The 26765-nt window shown below is 41.1% G+C and overlaps 1 protein-coding gene across 1 annotated transcript; it reads left to right on the forward strand.

Moving 5' to 3' along the window:
- On the forward strand, nucleotides 1-26456 carry itm2ba (integral membrane protein 2Ba). Its single transcript, XM_060918744.1, has 6 exons — nucleotides 1-232; nucleotides 14020-14151; nucleotides 14362-14565; nucleotides 15001-15111; nucleotides 15199-15349; nucleotides 25484-26456. The coding sequence occupies exons 1-6, from the start codon at nucleotides 146-148 to the stop codon at nucleotides 25567-25569; spliced, it is 771 nt and encodes a 256-aa protein (XP_060774727.1). The 5' UTR covers nucleotides 1-145; the 3' UTR covers nucleotides 25570-26456.
- Nucleotides 26457-26765: the final 309 nt, after the last annotated feature.

Genomic DNA, 26765 nt, shown 5'->3' on the forward strand with positions numbered 1-26765 from the left:
AGTGTATTTTGCTAAATGCGCCACAGTTCAGTCGAAGCGGCGAACAAACAGCGGTCTGCACTCGGAGTTTTACATCCACATAATCAAGTTTACTCCAAGGAAACGGTTTTATTCTCAAGTTTTGTCCATTTAACCAGGTGTAAACATGGTTAAAGTCACATTTAACTCCGCTCTGGCACAAAAAGAGCTGAAGAAAGGCGAAAAGGACGAGGCTTTAATCCCACAGGACGGGGTGAGTTCACTTTACAAACGCCAGCAAGACTTGTTTGTTTTAGACACAGTAATAATCCTTGGAACTCGTTTTCCAGGATTGCGTCGTGTTTTAAAGCCAAAAAACAAGCTTTTAAATTAAAGAGAGGGTTTTTTTTCCCTTGCTGAGGTGAAAGTGTTTTGCTGAGGCGAGTCGTTTAAAAATAAACTCCGAATTAGCTCTCATGCTAACTTTTTATATTTGACCTGAATATTTTTTTATTAAAATGTTTTAAAAGGCACAACAGAAGTGTTTTAGTTAAGTTATTTACTGTTTCAGCTTAAAAAAATAAAGAGAAGGCTGTGAGGAAAGAAAATGGCTGACCTGATTAAAAAAAGCAAAGCAAAGCAAAGCCCAGCCCGCAGCTCGGCGACATGGCCGGGTCCGAGGCTCAGCACGCACATGTTTATATAATTATCCAACTTTCTGCTGAGTAACTCTGAGTGTGTTTGTATTTGAGTGATTATGTGATTGCTTTGTGTCCTTCAGAGATGTTTTGGAGGAGCAAAACCAAGCAGGAGTCGAAAGCAGCAGTGTTTTAGTGAGCACTTCCGGTTCCCTTCAGGCGTGAGACTCTTGTATTTCAGCTGACTGTGTGGCGACAGACACACACACACACACACACACAGATCAGACAGTCTGATAGTGATGAGTCAGTGTGATGTGGGCGAGCAGACAGAAAGAAAGAGAAAGAGGCAGAGAGGTTGATAGATAGAGGTTGAGAGAGTGATAGAAGGAGAGACAGGTTGATAGAGCAGGAGAGAGAGGTTGATCGAGAGAGGCTGATGGATTGATAGAGCGGTTGAGAGAGAGGGAGGTTGATAACGTGGGAGGGAGAGAGAGGGGTTGATAGATATAGAGGGGTTGAGAGTGATAGAGGTTGAGAGAGTGATCGAGAGAGGCTGATGGATTGATAGAGCGGTTGAGAGAGGGGGTTGATGAAGTGGGAAAGAGAGAGGGGTTGATATAGAGAGAGGTTGAGAGAGTGATCGAGAGAGGCTGATGGATTGATAGAGTGGTTGATAGAGCAGTTGAGAGAGGGGGGGTTGATAGATATAGAGAGAGGTTGAGAGAGTGATCAAGAGAGGCTGATGGATTGATAGAGCGGTTGAGAGAGAGGGAGGTTGATAAAGTGGGAGAGAGAGGGGGGGGTTGATAGATATAGAGAGGGGTTGAGAGTGATAGAGGTTGAGAGTGATGAGAGAGGCTGATGGATTGATAGAGCAGTTGAGAGAGGGGGTTGATAAAGTGGGAGAGAGAGGGGGGGTTGATAGATATAGAGAGAGGTTGAGAGAGTGATCGAGAGAGGCTGATGGATTGATAGAGCGGTTGATAGAGCAGTTGAGAGAGGGGGGTTGATAAAGTGGGAGAGAGAGAGGGGTTGATAGATATAGAGAGAGGTTGAGAGAGTGATCAAGAGAGGCTGATGGATTGATGGAGCGGTTGAGAGAGAGGGAGGTTGATAAAGTGGGAGAGAGAGAGGGGTTGATAGATATAGAGAGGGGTTGAGAGTGATAGAGGTTGAGAGAGTGATCGAGAGAGGCTGATGGATTGATAGAGCTGTTGAGAGAGGTTGATAGAGCAGTTGAGAGAGGGGGGTTGATAAAGTGGGAGAGAGAGAGAGGGGTTGATAGATATAGAGAGGGGTTGAGAGTGATAGTGGTTGAGAGACCGAGTGGTCAAGAGAGTGATCGAGAGAGGCTGATGGATTGATAGAGCAGTTGAGAGAGGGGGGTTGATAAAGTGGGAGAGAGAGGGGTTGATGGATATAGAGAGAGGTTGAGAGTGATAGTGGTTGAGAGAGTGATCGAGAGAGGCTGATGGATTGATAGAGCGGTTAAGAGAGAGGTTGATAGCAGTTGAGAGAGAGGGAGGTTGATAAAGTGGGAGAGAGAGAGAGGGGTTGAGAGAGAAAGGTTGAGAGAGTGATCGAGAGAGGCTGATGGATTGATAAAGCGGTTGAGAGAGACAGGTTGATATATCAAGAGAGAGGTTGATAGAGCAGTTGAGAGAGAGAGAGAGGTTGATAGATATAGAGGTTGAGAGAGTGAAGTTGATAGAGCAGTAGAGAGAGGTTGATGGAGCAGTTGATAGATATAGAGGTTGAGAGAGTGATAGAGAAGTTGAGAGAGTGGTGGATAGATAGAGGTTGATGGATATAGAGAGAGGTTGAGTGATAGAGAAGTTGATGGCGAGAGATAGAGGTTGAGAGAGAGGTTGATGGAGATAGAGGTTCACGGAGCAGGAGAGTGTGATGGAGAGAGAGGTTGATAGAGCAGTTGAGAGAGGGAGCAAGAGAGAGGTTGATGAATGAATAAATAAGGAGAGACGGAGGTTGATAGATAAATGTTGAGAGAGAGAAGGCTGTGAAATATTAATTAATCAGAGAGAGGGGGATCTAGTGTTACTGAAAAGCTGGCAGTTGGAGTTTGCCCTCTGTCTCACTGCTCTCGGTCTCACACACTGAATGGAAAGTAGAATGAGTTCTTGAGTCTGATTCATCAAAAAATGTTGATTCAGTAAAGAATAACTCCTCGGCAGTGGGGGGAGGTGATGAGGTTACCGTCACTGTGTTTTATTGCTCTTACACCACAGCACGTCAGCAACAATGACCAGGTTTTGTGTATTAATGGCTCCCAAGGGTCCTTGAAAGTTTGTGAATTTGAGAAAAGAAAAATCAAGTCCTTGAAAGTTTTTGAAAATGTACAGTATTTTACAGGCGAGTTTTGAAATCGGGTGAAGCTGGATTCGCAGAGGTGATTTTTTTTTTTTTTTTTGGGGCAGCGTGAATCATTTAAAAAAGGGGGCTTGGATTTTTGGGGGGTGTTATAAAAGAATGAGAACACGTCAACAACCACTCAGTTTCCCCCTCGTTTCTCTCTCACTCTCCCCCTTTTATCTCTTCTATCCTCTTATACCCCTCTACCCAGAATTCCACTGATATACCTGTCTTTCTGTCTGTCTACCCTGGGAATTGAACTCAGGACCCTCTGATTTGAAGTCCACCATTACACCACTGAGGATTCAGGTGCAACACAGAAATGAAACATTCCACTAGATCACCCAACCCAGATTCACCCATCATCAAAAATCACCTGTAAAATATACATAAACCCTGGCATTAACGAATATAATTTTTATCCATTTCTAGTTACATCTGTTTATACAGAATGTGCTGTTATCACTTGCGTTATAGCAGCTGTAAATGATCATCCCTTTGCCACACCAGCCTCTTTTTTTTTTCTCTCTCTCTCCCCTCCTGCTCGACACGGTGGAAAACTTGCAGTTACAAAATACCAATACTACAGACTCCTTCTGTATTTATTTATTTTTTTTAAATTGTAGCTAGAACTAAATACAGAGCTACTGATATTTAACAATTATTTGCTAAAGGTGACTTGAATAATACCTGAGATGAAGTCAAGGTTATTATTCGCTGAGTCTGAGGTGGATGATTGTTTTAGTATAAATACACAGGTGATTATTTAAAAAATTTTTTTTTTCAAATTTCAAAGGCGTCATGCAAATGTAATCATGGCGCAGATTTGCGTCACTTATCTACACCAAGTCACATAAAATACTTTGTTTTAAAACGGATAAAATAAATCGCAATTCCACCTTACCTTTTGAATAGTTTTAGACCAAACTTCGTAGCATCTTTAGCGCTTTTCTTTCATCGTTTGCGACGCTTCCTCATGTACGGTGACTAAGACTACGTTCAGACTGCACCCTGAAACGACCCATATCCGATTTTTTTGCCCATATGCGAGCTGTATCCGATTTGTTATTGACAATCTGAATGACACAGATCCGATTTTTTTCACATGCGACCCAGGCCGCTTGGATACGTGGTCCTAATTCCGATGCATATCCGTTATTTTCACATGCGACTGCAGTCTGACCGGACAGGTCGCATTCATGCGACCTACACGTCATCAACAAGAGACAAATGTCGCTATTCTGCGTTGGCTAATCCCGCCTCTTTGGTGGAAAACAACAACATTTGTACAGTTTTCAGAATTTAAATAGACTTTTATAGAATTGATCAAGCTAATGGTGGATTTGGTAGGGACCTGGATGTTGATCTGTTAGCCTGATTAAATTAAACAGTTTCTATAACTGATTTATAACTTAAACCATCCTGTATTACATTTCCAGTAATTTGACACCTTCGGTCTCATTAGTCTGCTGCCCACATTAATCAGATTGTGTGAGTTCCGCCGCCGCCACAAAAACCACATCGCCAGGTCTCGCCTCATCTCCATGCTTTACTTGCAAACTTGAAGAGTGCGCTTTTTTTTTGTTTACGTATTACGTAGATGTGCTTATTACGTGTCAATTTGCGCATGCGGGACACTTTTGGGTCGTTTTCCGTTCATATTGGAGATCGCATACAAGTCTCATATAATTGGTAATGTGAACGGCCTAACAAAAAAATCAGATTTCACAACAAATCGGATATGGGTCGTTTCAGGTTGCAGTCTGAACGTAGTGTAAGTGATCGGCCGCCGTTTTGCCGAGTCGCTCAATGTGATTATCGAGAAATAGTTTGAATTTCTCAACCAATCAGCGCGTGAGATTTTCTACAATCACTTGTTTGTTTATACTAAAGAGAATTAATGGCGTGCTGTTGTATAAATAATAATTATAATAATACTGATAAGTTGGCTGTGGTGTGAGAGGAGTAAAACGCTTTGTGCCGTCATTGTGAATTAATCAACTGCAGGGTGCAACAGTACCTCCGCTGGATGGGATGTCGGGTCACGTGACGTCACCCTGACACTGAGTGATTATATTCCTGTGCAAACGAGCAAGACGCTTGTGGTTGTGCTTATCTAAGTTCAAAAGGTTCCTTGGAGAACCGTTTCACAATGCTGCATTTCCACACAATCGCGGTTACGAAAGGTTGTTTGGGTTTGTTTTTTACTTGTTATCGTGGTTGAGCTTTTGATGCATAAGTAAGTTAGTGCATCCAATCTGATGGCAGGAGAACATTTTGGATCAGACTTGGAGCGTAGTAGAAATACTTGATGGTTCGTGTCAGGTTGTTAAAGCTGTAGTTAAAAGGATCCTCACTGTGGTGTGTGGGGTCTGATCAGGTTCGAGACGTCTCTGTTCTCTGCCACACGTGTGATCAAAGCGTCCTCGAGTCCTTTGGCTTAAAAACAAGAGGGGGGGAACTCATACCAGTCCTCACATTCCAACAAAGACTGTCTGTTAGAACAGGGTGTGTGTGTGTGTGTGTGTGTGTGAGTGAGAGAGAGAGAGGGTGAAACTGTACCCGTTTCTTTGTTTGAGTTTCAGATTAGTGAGATTACGTCACCTGGAGCATCACGCTCTGATCAAGCCCATGTTTCGAGGAGTTTATTGATTAATGGATTATTTGGAGCGTTTCAGCGACACAGCGTGCTCAGATTAGATTCGTCTCTCTGCGGATGTCAGTTTTTAGATTGCGTATATCAGATTGCGTGGCTCTGATTGGTTATTGTGGCATTAGATATACAGGCTTTACCAGGGCAAAAGTTTGTGCACCCCAGGGTTTCAGATAGGATTAGGTTACTCATTTATACGATAGTTTTTAAATAACAAAAAAAAATCGTATAAATCAGGCTTGTGGCATCTGTTAGGAATAATAAAGGAGCGAATATTATGTTATAATGCTGAGAATCCAGAAAGCTGTTCCAAGGATACAGGAGGTCGGAGGCAGGACGCTTATATAATGTTCAGGAGGGAAATCAAAACCTCTCGGGTGTTAGTCGGTGAAAGGAAAGCAGGAGCTGTGACTGTGTTCCACTGCAGGATTGCATCATCGTCGGCGGAGAAAGCAGCTCTCATCTGTATACACGCCCGCATCACATCAGCGTTTTCCTCCTGACGCTTCTTCAGCGCGTGTACGGGATGCAAAAATGGGGGGGGGGAGTATGTATGGAAGTACTGTCTGTACAGAAGGAGCCAGTGTTTTGAAATTGGGGGGTTAAAGGAAAGCAGTGTGTGGGTGGTGTGATGAAGTGAAATCATAGTTAACACCCCACATCAAATTATTTGTCGTTAAAACACGTCCTGGAGTGTTGAATAGAAATTTGTCAGCACTAATGATTTGATTTGGGTTAGCAGTACTTTTTATCCATTTATTGGTACATTTCGTGTTGACGCAATTTTGTTGCGTTATAGGAGCGATAAGGAGTCATTCCAGAGCCTCTGTCTCCAAGTGGACCAGTACTGGTCATGCTTACAGCATTAATCATGCTTTATGTATTACGTATAGACAAAAGACGTGCACATTCAGTCCAAAAAAACACCGTAAAAGCACTTTTTTGTGGACGGTTTTATTCTGTAAATTACCCGCGGAGGCAGAACCACAGGGAGTAGCCATTGCTGGCCGGAAGTGGCGTACAGTCGTTGATTCTGGGTTATTAGGTGCAGGTAAACAGGCGGTGTTCTGTGGGTCGAGGTTCCCAGTCAAGTAACTTCAGAACACGTTGAATAAATATAGATTGAATACTTGTAATGGATCTTTATGGCACATGGCATTATGTGCAAGTAGATTTGGTTGTACTTTGGAGTCGAGAGCTTCACCAGCGAAGCGCAACAGGTTTAGAATGAGTAGGTGATGTATTGAGATAAATATATATTTTTTTTATCATACAAGCATGATAAACACAAAGAGAAACTTTTATACTTGACACTTTCCTACGTGCCCGCTGCCAGATATTATAGTTTTTAAATTACCTAAATTAGATGAAACGTAAAACTTATCACCTTCCTCAGTCACACCGGAGTCGGAAGGCTGAGCGTCCACTTGCGCATTCGTAAAGAAACTGTTCACGTGCTCTGTGTCTGAAATCGCTCCCTACTCATGATATAGGGCACGATATGGTGAGGACGCCATTTTGTAGTGCTGTCCGAAATGATAGTGAGGATTATTACACCCTATATAGTGCACTCACAGGGAGGGAGTAGCGAACGAGTGAGCGATTTCGGACACAGGGATGGTAACGGCGTGATAATCGCTTTCACTCTTTTGGTTTCTCTTTTGTGGTGTGAACGCCCAGTGTAAACCGGATAAAACCTGTCTGACGTCCCATTAGGGATTATAAGGATATATTTGGGCTATTTTGGAGGTAAAATTTGTTGCGAGTTGGCACACGGGTTTTATGCGCTTCGGATGATTCATTTTATGATTCAGGACAGCGATTCGGTTCAATTTTGAGAACTACGACACTGATGATGATGATGAACAGTGCTTTTTTTTTTTAAACTTCTACTTGGTCCAGTAAATATTTCTTCTGAGCAAATCAGCTGCTGATGTGTTCTCTTAGACTGGTGTTTGCAATACGGGGTCAGTGACCAGTCCACTGCAGCCCGGACGGTTGGACAAACCAACGACTGTGCATCAGTACCGGTGCCGGAGCAGCCCATGAAGGAGGCAACTACCCCTTTTCCACCAGATCAGTTCCAGGGCTGGTTCGGAGCCGGTGCTGGTTCACAACTCGTTCAACTTGCAAGCCAGCTGAGAACCAGTTTGCTTTTCCATAGCTTGCGGTGCTAAGCGGAGCCACGTCATTACATCGCTGTATACGTCAGTTACGGCGCTACATTTACATAAACCTTGGCGCAAATATCAAAGCAAAAACAACACGGAAGAAGCAGCAGCGGCAACAACAATAATAATAATGGATGACTTTGCGTTTGTACAGCTGCTGCTTCTCGTCGCTTAAAAATGGCGATTTTTCACGGTCTTGTTATTGTTGTTGGTCTTAACAACTCCGCCCCCCGCTGACGTAAGCGGTTCTTTCCTCTGGCCCAGCAGAGAGTTGGTGCTAGCCTGGAACCGGTTTTTCTGGCCCCAGAGCCAGTTCTTTGCCAGTGGAAACAGAAAACCCGGTTCCAAACTAAGCACTGGCCCCGAACCAGCCCTGGAACTGCTTTGGTGGAAAAGGGGTAAACATGTCGCTGACCACGCCTGACTGGCAGAGCAGTGCCTTAAAACTCACGTGTACTCGACAAGAGCTTATGACGAACGTTACATGATGGAACCACTGGCATCATACGTGATCTTTTGAAATGGCTAGTAATTAAAATTCACTACAGGTACACTTTAATATAATACGATTTAAAAAAAAAAAATCCTGCAGCTTGTCATGTGACCAAGAAAACACAAGCACAGACGACTCCTCTGTCCTGAAGACTTTCCCATGGTGGAAAACTAAATATTACAAAGTGCTGACACCGGAAACTCCTTCCATAAACTCAATAAACATCTCCTTATAGAAAACGGCGTCTATCTCTTCTGGCTACGAAAAGCGAACTCTGGCATTCACTTAGACAGATACACACTTCTGTATCCTTAAATCTTTTGCTTGGAAATCCCTGAGAGGTTTCTTTTGGAACTCCCCCAGCATTCCGAGAGCTCATTGCTGGAACGTGTGTGTGTGTGTGCGCACGTAGATGTTGCTGTAAATGTGTTGTATTACTGCAGGTGAAGATCCAGTACTTTCGGTGAACGTCGTGAAATAAAACAAGCGATTTGAGGAAAGTCCCATCGTCCCCACCCCTGTGCGCTCTGACCTCCTCACAAGATGAAGCCCTTCTGTCACAGAGCTGACGAGAATCTTTTAGTTCACACTCAGCGTTATATTGTCAGAAAAAAAGTGGAAGCTGAAATAGGAAGCGCTCGCTGTGTTCTCTGTTTTGACTGTCAGCAGTAAAAAAAAAAAAAAAAATTTTTTTTTCTCCCTCGTCACCATCTGGTTGAGCTGTTGCTGTTTGTGTCCTGGTTGCGTTCCAGTGCAAGCAGACGCTTGTGGGTTTGGAGTTGAATAACAGCCAGCTCGTTAATGATTTTGCTCTTTCACAGTCGAATTCTATAAAAGCTCTTCCTACGAAATCTGTACAAATAGAACCAGAGATTACACCAACGACCAAAATAAACGCAGCAGATAATTTTAGTTCAATCACACACACACCGATCAGCTGTGACGTTAAAAACACTGACAGGTGAAGTGGATTAGATCTGATTATCTCATTACACTGGCGCCTGTCAAGGGCTGTGATATACCTGTATTAGACAGCAACAGAACAGTCGGTTGTTGTGTTGGACGCAGGAAAAATGGGCAGGCGTAAGGATCTGAGCGACTTTGACGAGGGCCGAGGTGTGATGGCGAGATGATTCGGTCTGAGCATCTCCAAACTGGCACATCTTGTGGGGTGTTCCCAGTATGCAGCGGTTAGTACCTACCAAAAGTGGTCCAATCCCACTGACGAGCTACTGTAGTACAAACTGTTAGAAAAGTTAATGCTGGCGAAAACTGAAAGACACGTACAGCGGTCAGGCCTTTAAATTACACCTTGGCCAGGCCGTTTAACGGTGTGCCCAAATTAATCAAGGAAAAAAAGGCTGATGCGCATCTTGATCTTTCCAATTTCCGATCAAAACTATTTCCAAAATCGACCGAAAATGTCAAGCAAGCGACAGAACATTACCTATAACCCACTCAGAAAGGTACCAGTCTCTTTCCTGATCGGCGGAAGTTGGATTCCCGAGGTTTGATTGGTTAAGGCATCTGCCATTGACTCGTATGCTAGCGTTTCTGCTTTGATTTTCTGGAAGCCATGACGCTGCGTGGACGGCCCATTACTACAGGACGCTCGCACCACAAGCAAAGCGACACTTATTAGAGCCGCCATCTAAGGGCCTCTGCATGCTCTTGCGACAAGGCTTTCGCAGATAGCTTTTCGCAGACAGTTGTAATTTATCGTTGAGCGGGGAGTAATAGGCGTGCGCGATGTTGTTCACCGCCACAACGCAAGGGGGCACGAAGTCGCTAGGAGTAGTTGGTGGGTGTGGTTAGTGGAGTGTTTATCCTCCGGTTACTTATAATGACTAGAACTGGAGTCGTATAGATGTACGTACCCCCCTCCCAGTGTTGCCAGATTGGGCGGTTTTGAATTCTACTTTGCAGGCAAAAAAAATGGCTTGGGCTGGTTTGACGTTAGTTCGGCGGGTTTTTATCAGATGTTTATATAGTTTCACTCCCACTAGAAAGCAGAGATGGGAGAGAATGTAAACACCTAAGCCGAATGATGTTCTTGAATATGCGAAGGAAATCAGGAAAAACGGCGCTCTTTGGACAATTGAGGCAAGTCATAGACCTCGTTTACCCAGCACCCCTTAGGTATTTTAAACAACCAAAATCGAGCATTGGCATAAATTAATCATTAACAATAAACATTAATCTCATTAAGTATTATTTAAACAAAAAAAGTTGATGTACAGTAACTGTAAGACTAAGATGAATGTGTGTAATGTAGTGCAGAAACTGAACTCATATAAACTAGTAAATAAGAGTGACGCAATCCATTCTCCATTTTCTCTTCTCATGTTACATTCAGCCATGCATCGTAGCCTAACTTTTTTTTTTTTAATTGAAGTATATAAAACAGGTACAATCTAAAAAATCCGCAAAAATCAGGATAACAGATGAAGAAAATACATGGATGTAGACAAAAATAAATTAAGCAGAATAACTAGGCCTATAAAATTAATAAAACAAACAGGATAAATACAAGACAAATAAAAGATAAATAACCTCAGCAATGCAGATGTTAGATGTGCATTAGGCTGCGTCAGTTGCCCTCACTGTCATAAAATCTGATGCATTTTTGTTTGGGTGTTCCTTTTCACCAATAAAGACATCCTGTAAGATATTTTTTGACCATATTCAAAAGTCTAATGGTGGCACCATGAGGTTCATTTTTTGCCAAAAAACGCTTATTTTATGTTTTCGCGTAAGGTTTGAATCACAATGTTGGACTCCATTTATTGATTTCTTGTGGCCCAGAGATCATGTTAAGAACCTTTGCAAGGGATTGAGAAGCATTAATGTGATTCATAATACATTTGTATTGTTTAAAAGTAGTTGAACAATGATTCAATGAACAGCTAAAACTCAAACTGTGCTTGATAATATATTTAGAGTATGTACTAAAAATGTGTATCTAAGATATTTGGTATACTCTATAACAGACCTGGGCATTTTACGGCCCGCGGGCCGCATCCGGCCCTTTGGTTCATTCTGACCGGCCCGCGTAAGGTTAATTAGAAATTACAAAATAAATGTATTTTCTAATTTTACCTCTTGCATGGACTGAATGTGCATTTGCTTTTATTTTGAAGTTGTGTTCATAGGGCTGGGCGATTTTACGATTACGATGTTATTCACGATATAAAATCTCTACGATTAGAAATTAGACACGTACGATATGCCTACGATAAGCCTACGCCTTCAGTAAAATTACTTCGTCCGAAGTTTTGACAGACACGCGAATAGCCAATCATAACTAAACAGTACCGCACGTAACCAATCAGTTGGAAGAGAGCCACGTCAAGTTAGGTTGCGTGCACACACAAACACACACACGTGTAGCAGCAACGCGCAGCATGGCTGTGGTGAAGTTTGCAGGAGCGCGGCATTTCTCCAACAAAGCGTGAAACAAAGCGATTATAAAAATGAGCGAGAAGCCGACTGACCGGAGTTCTGAACAGGAAAGTCAGAGCACTGCCCTGGAGGACATCGTTGAAAAGAAGGGCCAGAGATCTTCGGTTGTGTGGAGGTATTTTGGATATTTAAAATCGGACATACAACAAAGTGTTACACAAAACCTTAAACACACTGACGTACAGGATTGCACTTTTTTTCTCCTTGCAGCATAAGGTTTACACGTCAATACGTCTTTCATGTTTATTTGAAAGCTGCTAGAATTTGCACAAATGATTAACAATGGTATATAGTTTTTATTTTTCAGTTTCAGTTTATTCATTTGAACAAAAGAATGTGCATCCAGTTTGTTTTGGTTCTGTGAAACTTGAAGGCTTGTTAAGCTATTTTTGTTAATTAGGAAGGAACTACTAATTTGTAATGTTCATATTTTGAGCAGAAAATTAAAGAAAATACAAAAATGGTGATTTGATTTATATCGTGATATATATCGTTATCGAAAATTTTGAAAAAATATATCGTGATATAATTTTTTCTCATATCGCCCAGCCCTATGTGTTCAACAAATACGCAATGCGCATGACATGAAATCCCACGAAACCTAATCCCGCGATAACTACTTCCGTAATTTGTCCAGACCAACCACAAACTTGTACGTCATCCTTCAAACGGTCCAGCCAATCACATAGTGTGACGTCACCAGCAGGCGCCGGAGCCCGAGCCAATCTGTAGATCTGATACCTACACCTAATCGACGTTGTTGCGAGCAGGTCACAAGAAGACTTTCGCCCCCAAAATGTCCGCAAAAAGAAGAAAGGTAGATGCCGAATGCAGGGCTTTCAACAAAACCTGGACTGCTAAGTATTTATTTGCTGAAGTCAGAGATAAAGCCGTGTGTTTAGTTTGCAGAGAGCAGATCTGAAAAACACCAAATGAGGTGATTAGACTACAAATGTGGGCATCATTATTATAATATGATGTATCTTGCTTGATATTTGGAGTAGAAAGACAATATTGTGATGTCTTTATTGTGTTTTGGGGTGAATGTGACTGGGAAAAAAAAGGTACAAACATTCACATTTTGTTCACCATTGTTTTGGGAAATTTGATTGAATAAATGACATTTTTTGGAAGGCAACCTCGTTTTTTCCAGACTCTTAGCAGCTTGTAAAAACAAACAATGTTATTTACTGCTTTATATAAAGAAATACAATTAATATTATGCAGAATTTAGTTCAGCCTTTTGGTCCGGCCCTCCACAAAATTTTCTGTTTCTCATGTGGCCCCACGGAAAAAATAATTGCCCACCCCTGCTCTATAAGGTGCCATAATGTTTTATGAAAAGTGATCGAAATTTTGTCATAAGTCATAAAATAGCAGCTTTTTCCATAACTTTTTGAGCTCCTGGTGCCACCGTTAAACTTTTGAATTTTGTCAAAAATATTTCGCCCAGTGTGTTTTCTTACCAAAAGGAACACAAAAACAAAAATGCATCATGATTGGAGGAACTCTTCATTTTTAGGGGGCAATTGATGCACCCTAATATGCATCGTAGCCTAACATAGCCTACATAATATTATGCATGTGCGCCACCTACTGGTGCATGTAGGATTCAGAACACAGCAGATGATTGCAGAGTTATAATCTGATTCAACCACACGGAGCCGAGTACCAGACAGCAGATTTTTCACCCCCAGCACTGACGGGCTCATGCTGCTATTTAGAAGTTGTTTGCATTGTTGTTCGATTTACAAATAGTATACTGGTCTTTAGCTGCATATTTTTACTTTACAAGATAGGCATCAAATACATTTTCCATTTTGGGCGGTTTTAAGTGCATTTTGGCGGGTTCTGAATATATTTTGGGCTGGAAAACGTCAGGAGTATCTGGCAACACTGCCCCTCACTTGCTACGCTCGTTCGCGCAGTCGCTTCGCTCCTTTGATGTGCCCAAATTAGTGTAATCTAAAGGCCTGGTGGTGCTTGAAAGGTTGTGGATCCTTCCTTCCTTTCATCCATCCATCCATCCTACTAGCCATTCATCCTTCCTTCCATCAATGAGTGGCAAAAGTATGTGAACCTCCAGTTAATTTGGAGGTGAAATTAGTGTTTTCAGTCAGTGGGGTGATTATCGGCTGTGAGCGTACATTTTGTTTTTTATTTAAAGAACGGAGACCTGTTAAAGTCTGGTCTTCATAACACGTATTCGTGGAAGTGTGTCATGGCTCAAACAGGATGTACAATACACTCAGCAATATTGTGTGTGTGTAGGATGTGGAGGAGGTCCTGCGGGTCAGGCAGCGATCTTGGGCTTGGTGCTGGTGCATGTGTCTGGGTCTGGCCCTCATGCTGTCTGGTGTGGTGGTCGGTGGAGCTTACCTGTACAAGCATTATGGCATGGAGGTGAGAGAAAACACACACACACACACTGTCTGAACCCTTGCTTTCTGGTAATACGTAGATGTATTTCAGCATTCTTACCCAGATCCTAATTATGAAATGTTTGAGAGACCTTCCCCAGGGTGGGGTTATGCAGATCAGCACTGACGCATGTGTGAGGAGGAGGAGGAATAATCAGATGTTTAGTGTGACTGTGATGATGCTGTTCTGCAGGAGGAGGAGGTGTATTTCTGCGGCGTGAGCTACAGTGAGGAGCACTTCATGATTCCTGATGTGAGCGAGGAGCACAGGGCCCCTCTCAAGAGACTCGACGAACGAGTGCGGATCCTGGATAAGGAGCAGGTGGAGCTGATCAGCGTGCCCGTGCCGGATTTCAAGGACAGCAACGCCGCCGAGATCTTACACGACTTTGTCCATGTAAGATCACGCACATGCACAGGATGTGTGTATCCTGGGTAAACTTATAATCAGTTTGCACTATAGACTAAAGGTTGCACACATGTGCGTGCACTCCTTCATGTGTGCTTTTTTTTTTTCCCCTCCCCCTTCCCTTGCTTATGTACATGTTGACTTGGACCTGATGGACTGGAAGTCAAAAATTTTCACTCGACTGAGTGCTTTTTTTCCCCTGTCCAAGCAAAAACTGAACGTTTTCTCTTTTTTCCCCGCAAAGAAGAAAGTATTAGCTCTGTATGGACTGTGCTGCACTCTGGCTACACACACGATTGGAAAATAAGCTCGAGCCTTTTCAGTGACATGGTTATACAAGCAGTTATTAAATAAAAGCACACAGGAGTACATGCAGTGACTCACTACTCTCTCTGTGTACGCGTTTGTCATGTCTCCCTCTAGCGTCTGACCGCTTACCTGGATCTGCGTCTGAATAAGTGTTACATCACCCCTCTGAACACGTCTGTCGTCATGCCACCCAGAGACCTTCTCGATCTGCTCATTAACATCAAGGTAACCGACAAAGAAAGTCAAGAAGAAGGGGAAAAAAACCCCACTGTGGATTCCTGCTGTCTTAACCGTGCGTGTGTGTGTGTGTAGGCGGGCACCTACTTGCCACAGTCATACCTGGTGCGCGAGCAGATGGTTGTGACAGAGAAGGTGGAGGATGTGGAGCAGCTCGGTTACTCCATCTACATGCTGTGCAAAGACAAAGACACTTACAATCTACAGCGCAGAGACACCATACCAGGTGAGTGCGCGCGCACACACACACACGCGCACGCGCGCGTACTTCTATCTTTGTGGGGACTTGTTGACAACATTCCCTCGTCCCTTATTCTCACCTTAACCATCACGACTAAATGCCTCACCCCGACCTGTGAACAGCCCTTTGAAGAAGTGAGGACCAGCCAAAAGGTCCTCACTTCCCAAAACTCTCCTAACTCTGTTGGTAAAAAACACTTTCTGGTCCTCAATGTGGAGCAAGTACAAGTCTAAACACACACATACACACAACCAAACTACAGCGCCGGGACACCACACAAGGTGTGTGTATATAAAATATAAACACAAACATACACAGAACACAACTCGTACTCCTTATACTGAGTGAATATGTACATACACACACAACAGATCTACAAATATACTCATCTACACACACACAGGACACGCCTCGGACTCACTGTATTGGGCGAGTACGTACACACTATAGATCTACAAATACTCATCTACACACACACACACACACACACACGAACATGCACATACTATATAAATATCTCACACACACATATATAAATATCACACACACGAACATGCACGTACTATATAAATATCACACACACGAACATGCACGTACTATATAAATATCACACACGAACATGCACATATATAAATAACACACACACACACACGAACATGCACATACTATATAAATATCTCACACGCACATATATAAATAACAAACACCCACGAACATGCACATACTATATAAATATCACACACGAACATGCACATACTATATAAATATCACTCACACACACACACACACACGAACATGCACATACTATATAAATATCTCACACGCACATATATAAATAACAAACACCCACGAACATGCACATACTATATAAATATCTCACACGCACATATATAAATAACAAACACCCACGAACATGCACATACTATATAAATATCTCACACGCACATATATAAATAACAAACACCCACGAACATGCACATACTATATAAATATCTCACACGCACATATATAAATAACAAACACACACGAACATGCACATACTATATAAATATCTCACACGCACATATATAAATAACAAACACCCACGAACATGCACATACTATATAAATATCACACACGAACATGCACATACTATATAAATATCACTCACACACACACACACGAACATGCACATACTATATAAATATCTCACACACACAAACATGCACATACTATATAAATATCACACACGAACATGCACATACTATATAAATATCACTCACACACACACACACACCCACGAACATGCACGTACTATATAAATATCTCACACGCACACACGAACATGCACATACTATATAAATATCTCACACGCACATATAAATATCTCACACGAACATGCACATACTATATAAATATCACACACGAACATGCACATATATAAATATACACACACACACACACAATATAAATATCACACACACAATATAAATATCTCACGCACATATATAAATATCACACACACAGACGAACATGCACATACTATATAAATATCTCACACACACACGAACATGCACGTACTATATGAATACAGGGTGGCCGTGGGTCCTTAAAAAGTCTTAAATTTAATTTTCCTAAAATAAGGCCATTAAAAAGTCTTAAATTGTCTTAAATTTCAAACCGCGTGGTCTTAAATTTTCAGTCTTAAATTTATCGAGATTTTACTCAGTCATATCGTTAAAATGTGGTACTCTTTGGATGGGGAAAAAGTTTAATCGTTTTTGATGCTCACAATTATACTGCGCAGGCTCCGAATCCACCGGTTGCTAGACACACGCGTGCTTGACAACCACTCAGTGCCTGATCTGTTGATGGAGGGTAGTCCGAGCCACAATGGGTAAATGTAAATTTAATGATAACTGGCTGCAAGATGCAAAATACTCGTGGTGGCTGAAAGCTGTACCCAAAGATGCCAACGAGGCATACTGTGTAGCATGCTGTAAGACTTTTAAGTTGGGCACAGTGGGGATAAGAGCGGTGGACTCTCATATGAAGAGCGCCAAGCACGTTGCTTTTGCTAAAGGCCGCAAGCATCAGCCTCAAATATCCGACTTCAGCGCTGCCATTACTGACGGTCGTGGAGAAGAGGATAGATCTGCAAGATGTAAGAGAATATTGTGTGTGTGTGAGAGAGAGAGAATATATTCTATTGCGTGCATGTGAGAGAATACAGGGTTTCCCATACATAGACCATTGTGTGGCGCAGCACCACACAACCAAACTCGCGATTTAAAAAAAAAATATATATATATATATAAAAAGTGCTGTCAAGCGATTAAAATATTTAATCGCGATTAATGTCGCGACTGTCATAGTTAACTCGCGATTAATCGCAATTTAATCGCACATTTTTGTCACATGAAAAACCATTATAATTCTCTTACAAGCATAAAAAAGTGAATGGGCTTGCTCACCGTTCGAACTACGGGGGTACACGGGGGATCCGAGATCCCCTGAAACAGACATGAGATCCCTTGAAAACATGATTTGGGAAATGTTGGGGGGGGGTCTCTAAAATATTGGCAAAATGATGTTTATTGACATAGCAATCGTGTGTAACAGGAAGCATTTGCATATCCGAAGTGAGCGCGCGATGGAGAGCCGCGCTCTGAGACAAGTGCAAGCCCCCCCAAAGGGAAAAAAAGGGACCCCCCGAAAATATCGGCATAGTTCGAACACTGGTTGTACCAATGTTTTTTTTTGTTTGTTTTTTTTTAATTGCAGAGCATAACACGTCTTGTCACAGCTACTGCAAAGTGGGGCTGGAGCCGCCGATGGGAAAACGAAAAACTTAAGCCGAGCACCGTGGCGCTTCGGGGGAGGGCAGAGGACTCTGGCTGTGCGGGGCGTGGCATCATGTCACAGAGCGTTAATCTCGCGATAAAAAAATTATCGCCGTTAAAATTGAGTCAAGTTAGTGCGTTAATAACGCGACATTTTTGACAGCACTAATATATATTAGTGCTGTCAAGCGATTTAAAATATTTAATCGCGATTAATGTCGCGACAGTCATAGTTAACTCGTGATTAATCGCAATTTAATCGCACATTTTTGTCACATGAAAAACCATTGTAATTCTCTTACCAGCATAAAAAAGTGAATGGGCTTGTTCTGTACCAATGTTTTTTTAATTGCAAAGCATAACACGTCTTGACACAGCCACTGCAAAGTGAAACCTAAGCCGAGCACCGACGCAGGGCTAGCAAGAGAACCATGAGTGAAATGATCTACTGCTCGAGTTAGTCTACAACTCTAATTAGAGAGATACGTAGGTTACACAGTGACGGTAGGCTTGACATGCTTGATTATAATATAAAGTACACTATTATATTAAGTTTAAGTTGTTCGTTGATAAATATTGCATTGAATCTGATCTTTACTGTTTCAGCTCACTTAACACATTTTGTACTTTTACACTTTCTGCCTGTTGATGCGTCGCGCTGTCCAATCAGAGGCGGCCAAATTTGTATATTACAAGAAGGATTTCTGGGATAGCATTGAGTTTACAGTTCAGAGGGATCTGGCTTCTTTAGACGCTGTCTTCTTAAAACTGAGTAAATATTTAAAAAGAGCCAAATGAGCCAGTCTTTTGAACGGTTCTTTTCAAAGAACGGATCACAAAGATGCAGATCCCATCAAAGAGCCATAAATCCCATCTCTACTAGTGCGCCCTGCCCACGCTGGTTCTTTGGGGGAGGAGGGTAGAGGACTCTGGCTGTGCGGGGCGCGGCCTTATAGTCTAGCTGCTATCGTTTTTCTAAGCAAAGTCTCTGTTCCAAGTTCCTGGCAGTTTCAAAAGCTTATGAAAAACCTACATCATGTCACAGAGCGTTAATCTTGCGATAAAAAAAATTATCGCCGTTAAAATTGAGTCAAGTTAACGCGTTAATAACACAACATTTTTGACAGCACTAATATTATATATTCCGTTGGACATCCCTGAGTCAGGCTATAAACCAATTTTGATGCATACAGTGGCAGCTTGACACGAGGAACCGGCCTTATTGCATTATCCCATTTATCCTGCTTCAGCAATGACTTCCCTTACGACAGGGCACTGGAGTTTTTTTCAGGAAGCCACGCAGAATTAAATGTTCTGATAGGGCATGCAGGCTTTGCACCAATTAGGGTAATGCTTTTTCATTACTGTTAGTTGCCTTGGTGTTACCTTAAGTGGTTTCTTACATCTAATTATGATATTTTATTATTATTTTGTTACATTATACTATTTATTTCATTTTAGTATTGGTTGAGGTAAGTGTTGAGTTCAATATTTAAAATAAAAACCTCCAGCTTGTTTCTTGCAGTTTATTCCTTGAATGTCAACTAAAGAATGATTGAAAGATTGCCACCAAAAAGGCAAAAAAATAAAGTAAAAACCAGAGCTGCACCGATTGACCGGCTGCCGATCGGAATCGGACGATTTTCACGTGATCGGCCATGACCGGCGACCGGCCGGTCAAAATTAAAATATGCCAATTTTCTGCCGATCAAAACTTGTGTATCACACAGAGATGAAAGTGGAAATACTCATAATTCGCAACTAAAAAGGCTGCAGCTCTACTGGCAGCTTGAACATGCTTTCTAGTGCGATTGTGTTGCGCTTGCGCAGAACAGTGTCAGTCCTGCGCGCCTAACGAGCTCCGGCGCACGCGCCGTTAACAACAACAAAAAAAAAATCACCATATTTGGATATATTATATATCCAAATATAGTGAATTTTTTTTTTTTGTGCCAGATATTGGATGTGAAAAGAAGAAAATGTTTGTGGTTGTGTAAATTTCCCATTACAGGAATTAATACGTTAGCCTATTACCAAACATCTACTTAGATTTGTACAAAGATAGAGAGAAAAAATGTCTTTTTGTTTGTTTTACAGCCTTGGTTGCACTTGATTCCATTGGAAATTACTCTACAAATACACATTTGACAAAGATGATAGAATGGCTATGGTACAAGTATGGCTGGAAATGATTTTTGTATTTTGATACTGAATGAAGAAATGGGTTGTTCTATAAGGCTGAAGTTTTCAGATCTAAACAGGCTTATGAAAGTGTGTTCCATAGCAGTAGGCAAATAATACATGAGGGGGAAGTTGTTTTTGTGCCAGATATTGGATGGGAAAAGAAAAAATGTTTGCGTGAATTTCCTATTTCAGGAATTAATATGTTAATACCAAACATGAAGAAAGATTTTACAAAGAACAATGTCTTTTTGTTTGTTTTCAACCTTTGAGGTGTTAAATTTATTCCTGAAAATCTGGCAGAATGTTCTATTAAAGAAAAGATAAAAAGAAAATAGTCTGTGTGTGCTGTGAAGTGGTTTGAAAAAATGAAATCGGAATCAGCCAAAATCAGTATCGGCAGGTCACACTCCATGGAAAATTGCAATCGGTGCATCTCTAGTAAAAGCTAAACTTCAATTTTGGTGAGTAATTTTCATAAATTTAAAAGACAGGTTTTCCACCAACATCAAGCCCAGCAAACTAATGGCCTGTCCTGTAATGTAGAGTTGGGTCGAGGAATGAAACCAGGCAGGGTTCTGGTAAAAACTGTTTTAGCTGTCTTCTCTTAAAGAACTTAAAAGAATTTGGATTGAACTGAATAATCTCAAATGCTTCTTGTAGCTTTAAAATAGTCCCAGCAGGTGACTCTGAAGAAAAATACTGCGTGTTTGAACACCGCCCGCTGTAAACACTTTGCATACACCCCAATGCCCGACTCCACCGACCGCCACGACACCACCGCGCACGATTCCCTCATCGGCACAGTGGAGCACCACAAATTGCTTCCTGGTCTGTGGGAAACACTGGAATAGTATTGTTTGTGTGTGGGTATCGTTCCAAGTGTTTTAAGAAGTGCAAGTGAGCGTACCTTTCAAGCGAGTGAGACGAAGTTTCAGGTGTATGTGCATTCACATTGTTTAACTGTTGTTTTCTGCATTGTTGTTTGACCAAAGATGGAATTGAACAATTCTGCTTACAATGTGACTCCCCAAGCAGAGAAAATAATTATTAAAAAAAACTGTTGCCTTGGATTCTGTGTGTGTGACTTCATTCATATTTTCACGTTGTTACATTGGATTCAAACGTTGTGACTGCATTCTGATTGTCACGTAGTTAGTTTATCCAGTGTTTCCCACAGACCAGGAAGCAATTTGTGGTGCTCCACTGTGCCGATGAGGGAATCGTGCGCGGTGGTGTCGGGCATTGGGGTGTATGCAAAGTGTTTACAGCGGGCGGTGTTCAAACACACAGTATTTTTCTTCAGAGTCACCTGCTGGGACTGTTTTAAAGCTACAAGGAGCATTTGAGATTATTCAGTTCAATCTAAATTCTTAAGTTCTTTAAGAGAAGACAGCTAAAACAGTTTTTCCCAGAACCCTGCCTGGTTTCATTCCTCGACCCAACTCTACATTACAGGACAGGCCATTAGTTTGCTGGGCTTGATGTTGGTGGAAAACCTGTCTTTTAAATTTATGAAAATGACTCACCAATATTGAAGTTAAAGTTTAGCTTTTACTAGAGATGCACCGATTGCAGTTTTCCATGGAGTGTGACCTGCCGATACCGATTTTGTCTGATTTCGATTTCATTTTTTCAAACCACTTGACAGCACACACAAAGACTATTTTCTTTTTATCTTTTCTTTAATAGAACATTCTGCCAGGTTTTCAGGAATAAATTTAACACCTCAAAGGTTGAAAACAAACAAAAAGACATTGTTCTTTGTAAAATCTTTCTTCATGTTTGGTATTAACATATTAATTCCTGAAATAGGAAATTCACACAAACATTTTTTCTTATCCCATCCAATATCTGGCACAAAAACATCTCCCCCCCCCCCCCATGTATTATTTGCCTACTGCTATGGAACACACTTTCATAAGCCTGTTTAGATCTGAAAACTTCAGCCTTATAGAACAACCCATTTCTTCATTCAGTATCAAAATACAAAAATCATTTCCAGCCATACTTATACCATAGCCATTCTATCATCTTTGTCAGATGTGTATTTGTAGAGTAATTTCCAATGGAATCAAGTGCAACCAAGGTCATAAAACAAAGACATTTTTTTTCTCTTTCTCTCTTTGTACAAATCTAAGTAGATGTTTGGTAATAGGCTAACATATTAATTCCTGTAATGGGAAATTCAAAACAACCACAAACATTTTCTTCTTTTCACATCCAATATCTGGCACAAAAAAAAAATCACTATATTTGGATATATAATATCCAAATATGGTGATTTTTGTTGTTAACGGTGCGCGCGCCGGAGCTCATTAGGCGCACAGGACTGACACTGTTCTGCGCAACACAATCACACTAGAAAGCATGTTCAAGCTGCCAGTAGAGCTGCAGCCTTTTTAGTTGCGAATTACGAGTATTTCCACTTTCATCTCTGTGATACACAAGTTTTGATCGGCAGAAAATCGGCATATTTTAATTTTGACCGGCCGGTCGCTGGTCATGGCCGATCACGTGAAAATCGGCCGATTCCGATCAGCAGCCGGTCAATCGGTGCATCTCTGGTTTTGACCTTAGTTTTTTGCCTTTTTGGTGGCAATCTTTCAATCATTCTTTAGTTGACATTCAAGGAATAAACTGCAAAAAACAAGCTGGAGGTTTTTTTTTTAAATATTGAACTCAACACTTACCTCAACCAATACTAAAATGAAAAATAGTATAATGTAACAACAAAATAATAAAATAAAATATCATAATTAGATGTAAGAAACCACTTAAAGGATATGGGACATGAAACATAAAAGCGCGCTATATCAGTTTCTTTCCCTTAAAAATATGAATTAATTGCATCAACAAATACAAAATCATCTATTAAATTCAGCAAAATCGTTATATTCGTGATGATTATATGGCATTTCTGCTCGACTTCCGATATGCATTTTTTGCAACCGGAAGAGCCGCTGTCACGTGATCATACGTCACAAAAACTTTCGGGCACAGCACAAGCGGGTAGATGAATGGAGAAGTGGATGACAAGAAAATTGTTTTTATAGTCTTTAACGTACATTGGACATCATGGTGTATTGTGCTGCTTATGGTTGCAATAATTCCAATGGGAAATGCCCTGGAGTAAGGTTTTTTGCATTCCCCAAGGACCCGAAGCTGAGGAAAGTGTGGGCTCACCTGCGCATGCGCAGTAGGCTTGGTAGGACAAATCCAAGAGGTAGGATAACTTTACAGAACACCTGTTGAAAAAACTTTGCACCTACTGTTTCCCACAAACTGTATTTGGACCATTTCACTGAGGATTCTTTCAACATTAATACTCAGGTACTGAGCGATATTAATTCATGAAACAGGAAGTATAAGGATGAGAAGAAAAAAACAGCACCTGTGCCAGGCTGCACAAATGTGCGCAGCTTCCCGATTTAAACTGTTTTTTTCTCATCCTTATACTTCATGTTTCATGAATTAATATCGCTATTTTTTTTTTTTTTAATCGGATCTGCGCGATTCAGCCGTGAAAAAGGCAGCATCCGCCGAAAGGCGTGCTGTTTGCATCCCTGCACGGAGGCCAGGGGACAGGGCAGGAATATTTTTGTTATGAGTGATCTGGTGCGATTTCGCGACCCCCCCCCCCCCGTTGAAGACCTCTGCGCTAAGCGACTGAAAGCCGAGGTAAGGATTAGTATTATAATTTTGGGTGTATCAATTATTGATCATCATAATTCTGACTCGTTTCGCCATTTTGAATGTTTTCATCTCGGACTCTGGAAGCATTGTATCTCAATCAATCTCGAAAAATATCAGCAAAAAAAAAACTAGCTTGCAACGGACTTTAGCTAGATCTATGATGAACTTTCAGTGTATGATACAAAAATAATACTTCTTTCAACAGATCATTAGCCTTTGAGCAGAGCTGTTTTTAACTTACCAGGAAGTGTTATCCAGCCGACCGCTTTCAGTTTCATGAGGGCTGAATGAACTCTCACTCTCAGAATCATCTGACCCGTCAGAGTAAAGACAAGATCCATGTTCATGTGAATTTCCAGCTATCGGTTCGAATTGATAGGGTCTAACTTCACATCTCTGTGAAACATCGGGAATATCACTGTCCATGGTGTCCATTTCGGTAACCTGTTTACATTAGATTCCCAAGCGCTGGCTCCTTGGAAAGTTTTTGTTGTGTCACGGGTCACGTGACCACCTAGCTAATTAACGAATCCTTGTTTTACACTGATGTATAGAAAAACTTGAATAATGTGATGATTTTCACATTTTTGACGCCCTGCAGTGATTTAGATTACATAATTATGCCCAGGTAAAAATCCATGTCCCATATCCTTTAAGGTAACACCAAGGCAACTAACAGTAATGAAAAAGCATTACCCTAATTGGTGCAAAGCCTGCATGCCCTATCAGAACATTTAATTCTGCGTGGCTTCCTGAAAAAAAAAAAACTCCAGCGGCCTATCGTAAGGGAAGTCATTGCTGAAGCGGGATAAACGGGATAATGCAATAAGGCTGGTTCCTCGCGTCAAGCTGCTACTGTATGCATCAGAATTGGTTTATAGCCTGACTCAGGGATGTCCAACGGAAAAAAAAAATATATATATATATATATATAAATTTTTTTTTTTTCTTTTCAAAATTGCGAGTCTGATTGTGTGGCGATAGGAATCCATTGTGTGGTGCTGCGCCACACAATGTTCTATGTGTGGGAAATCCTGTTATCTTATCCTTATATTGTGTTCTGAGTGTGTGAATGCCTGTCAAGGAAAAGAAATGAAGTACTTCTACTAGAATAGTGTTTTCTGGTGAATGTTTACAAGAACAATGAGTTACATTAAATTATATAGGGTTTTTTTTTTTCAAAAGAGTATGTTTTTGTGTGACTTTAGATTTGGTCTTAATTTTTTTTGGAACATGGTATGAAAAAATCTTAAATTTAACTTGAACAAACCTGTAGACACCCTGGAATATCTCACACACAGACGAACATGCACGTACTGTATGAATATCTCACATCATGTAGATATTAGGTACAGTAACACTGCACTTAGTGTCAGTATTTGTGGCATGTAGTGACTCTCTCTCTCTCTCTCTTTCTCAGGTATTCAGAAACGCGAGGCTCTCGACTGTCACAGTATCCGCCATCTTGAGAACAGGTTTGTGTTGGAGACGCTGATCTGCGAATAGTTTCCAGCACAAAGAAGCGTTTCTGAGAGATTCCACTCAAGCGCAGTGAGATGTTAGTGTGTCACCTCTGACCCCCAGCTCTTTTCCTCTCCTGAAGCTCTTCCTGTTTTTGGTGTGCGCGCGCGCGCGTTGGTTGGTGCGTTTCTGATCTTTTCCTCCGTGCAGGGCAGTGGAGACAGACAGCAAAGAAAGTGTGCATCTCCAAGTCTGTCTGTCTCTCTCTGTGAGTGAATTAAGTTTCACATGGGCTTTTTGTTAAAAATAGGGACAGTTATTTTGGTGGTAGTTTCACTTTGTTGCGAGATCTGTTCAAGGAGCGCAAATTAATTCCCCTGAAAGGATTTAAAACACATTTTGTATAGCTTAAGGCATCTGTATAAACATAAAGCAATAAAATTCACTTTGTGTCTTTATCAAAACTGTGAAAATTTATGGAATTAAAAAAAGATCACAGGCCAGTTGCTGCATATTGTACACTGGAATGTGTGAATATGTAGATGAGAGATATTACCATGGCTTTAGTTCACCATCTCATACACTGGAGCGTCATGAAATAAATACAACTGTAGGAATTGTTTTATTGTATTTCTATCGATTAGTCTTTTTTCCTTAACTTGCATTTCTTAACTAATATTAATCCAACTCGAGTAAGTACACAACGTTTTATTATAAACATAACCGCATTCAGATATCAAGACCAATTATAAAGAAGTTTCAATAAATGCTTCCACTTTTCATTAGTTGTGATTTTAAATATTCAACCAGAATTAGAACATGTATTGGTTTGTCTTATAGTACACATGCTTTTCTCAGTTGTGATTTATTGTGGCATTTACAGTCCAAAAAAAAGTGTAAAAGGTTAATTTAATAAAACTGGACCACTTCAAGTTGTCTCTTTTTTTTGTTGTGCGTGTGAGAATTATTATTTGTGTAGAATAAAAACGCCACACATGCCCTATAGATGAGAAATGGAGAAACAAATGAGAGAGGAAAAGTCATCTTAAGTCTGTGTACAATTTAAATTTTCACTTGATTCTTTAACAGCCACTTTAAAGGAACAGTCCACCGTACTTCCATAATGAAATATGTTCTTCTCTGAATTGAGACGAGCTGCTCCGTACCTCTCCGAGCTTTGTGCGACCTCCCAGTCAGTCAGTCAGACGCGCTGTCACTCCTGTTAGCAATGTAGCTAGGCT

Source organism: Neoarius graeffei, chromosome 4, assembly GCF_027579695.1.
Source record: "Neoarius graeffei isolate fNeoGra1 chromosome 4, fNeoGra1.pri, whole genome shotgun sequence".
Taxonomy (NCBI): domain Eukaryota; kingdom Metazoa; phylum Chordata; class Actinopteri; order Siluriformes; family Ariidae; genus Neoarius; species Neoarius graeffei.

What these genes read in the sequence shown, in the direction of transcription:
- itm2ba (XM_060918744.1), top strand. Translation starts at nt 146, where the DNA reads ATGGTTAAAGTCACATTTAACTCCGCTCTGGCACAAAAAGAGCTGAAG. An exon ending in CTTTAATCCCACAGGACGGG is followed by an intron (nt 233 to 14,019) that starts GTGAGTTCACTT and finishes GTGTGTGTGTAG; the next exon opens with GATGTGGAGGAGGTCCTGCG. An exon ending in ATCTGCTCATTAACATCAAG is followed by an intron (nt 15,112 to 15,198) that starts GTAACCGACAAA and finishes GTGTGTGTGTAG; the next exon opens with GCGGGCACCTACTTGCCACA.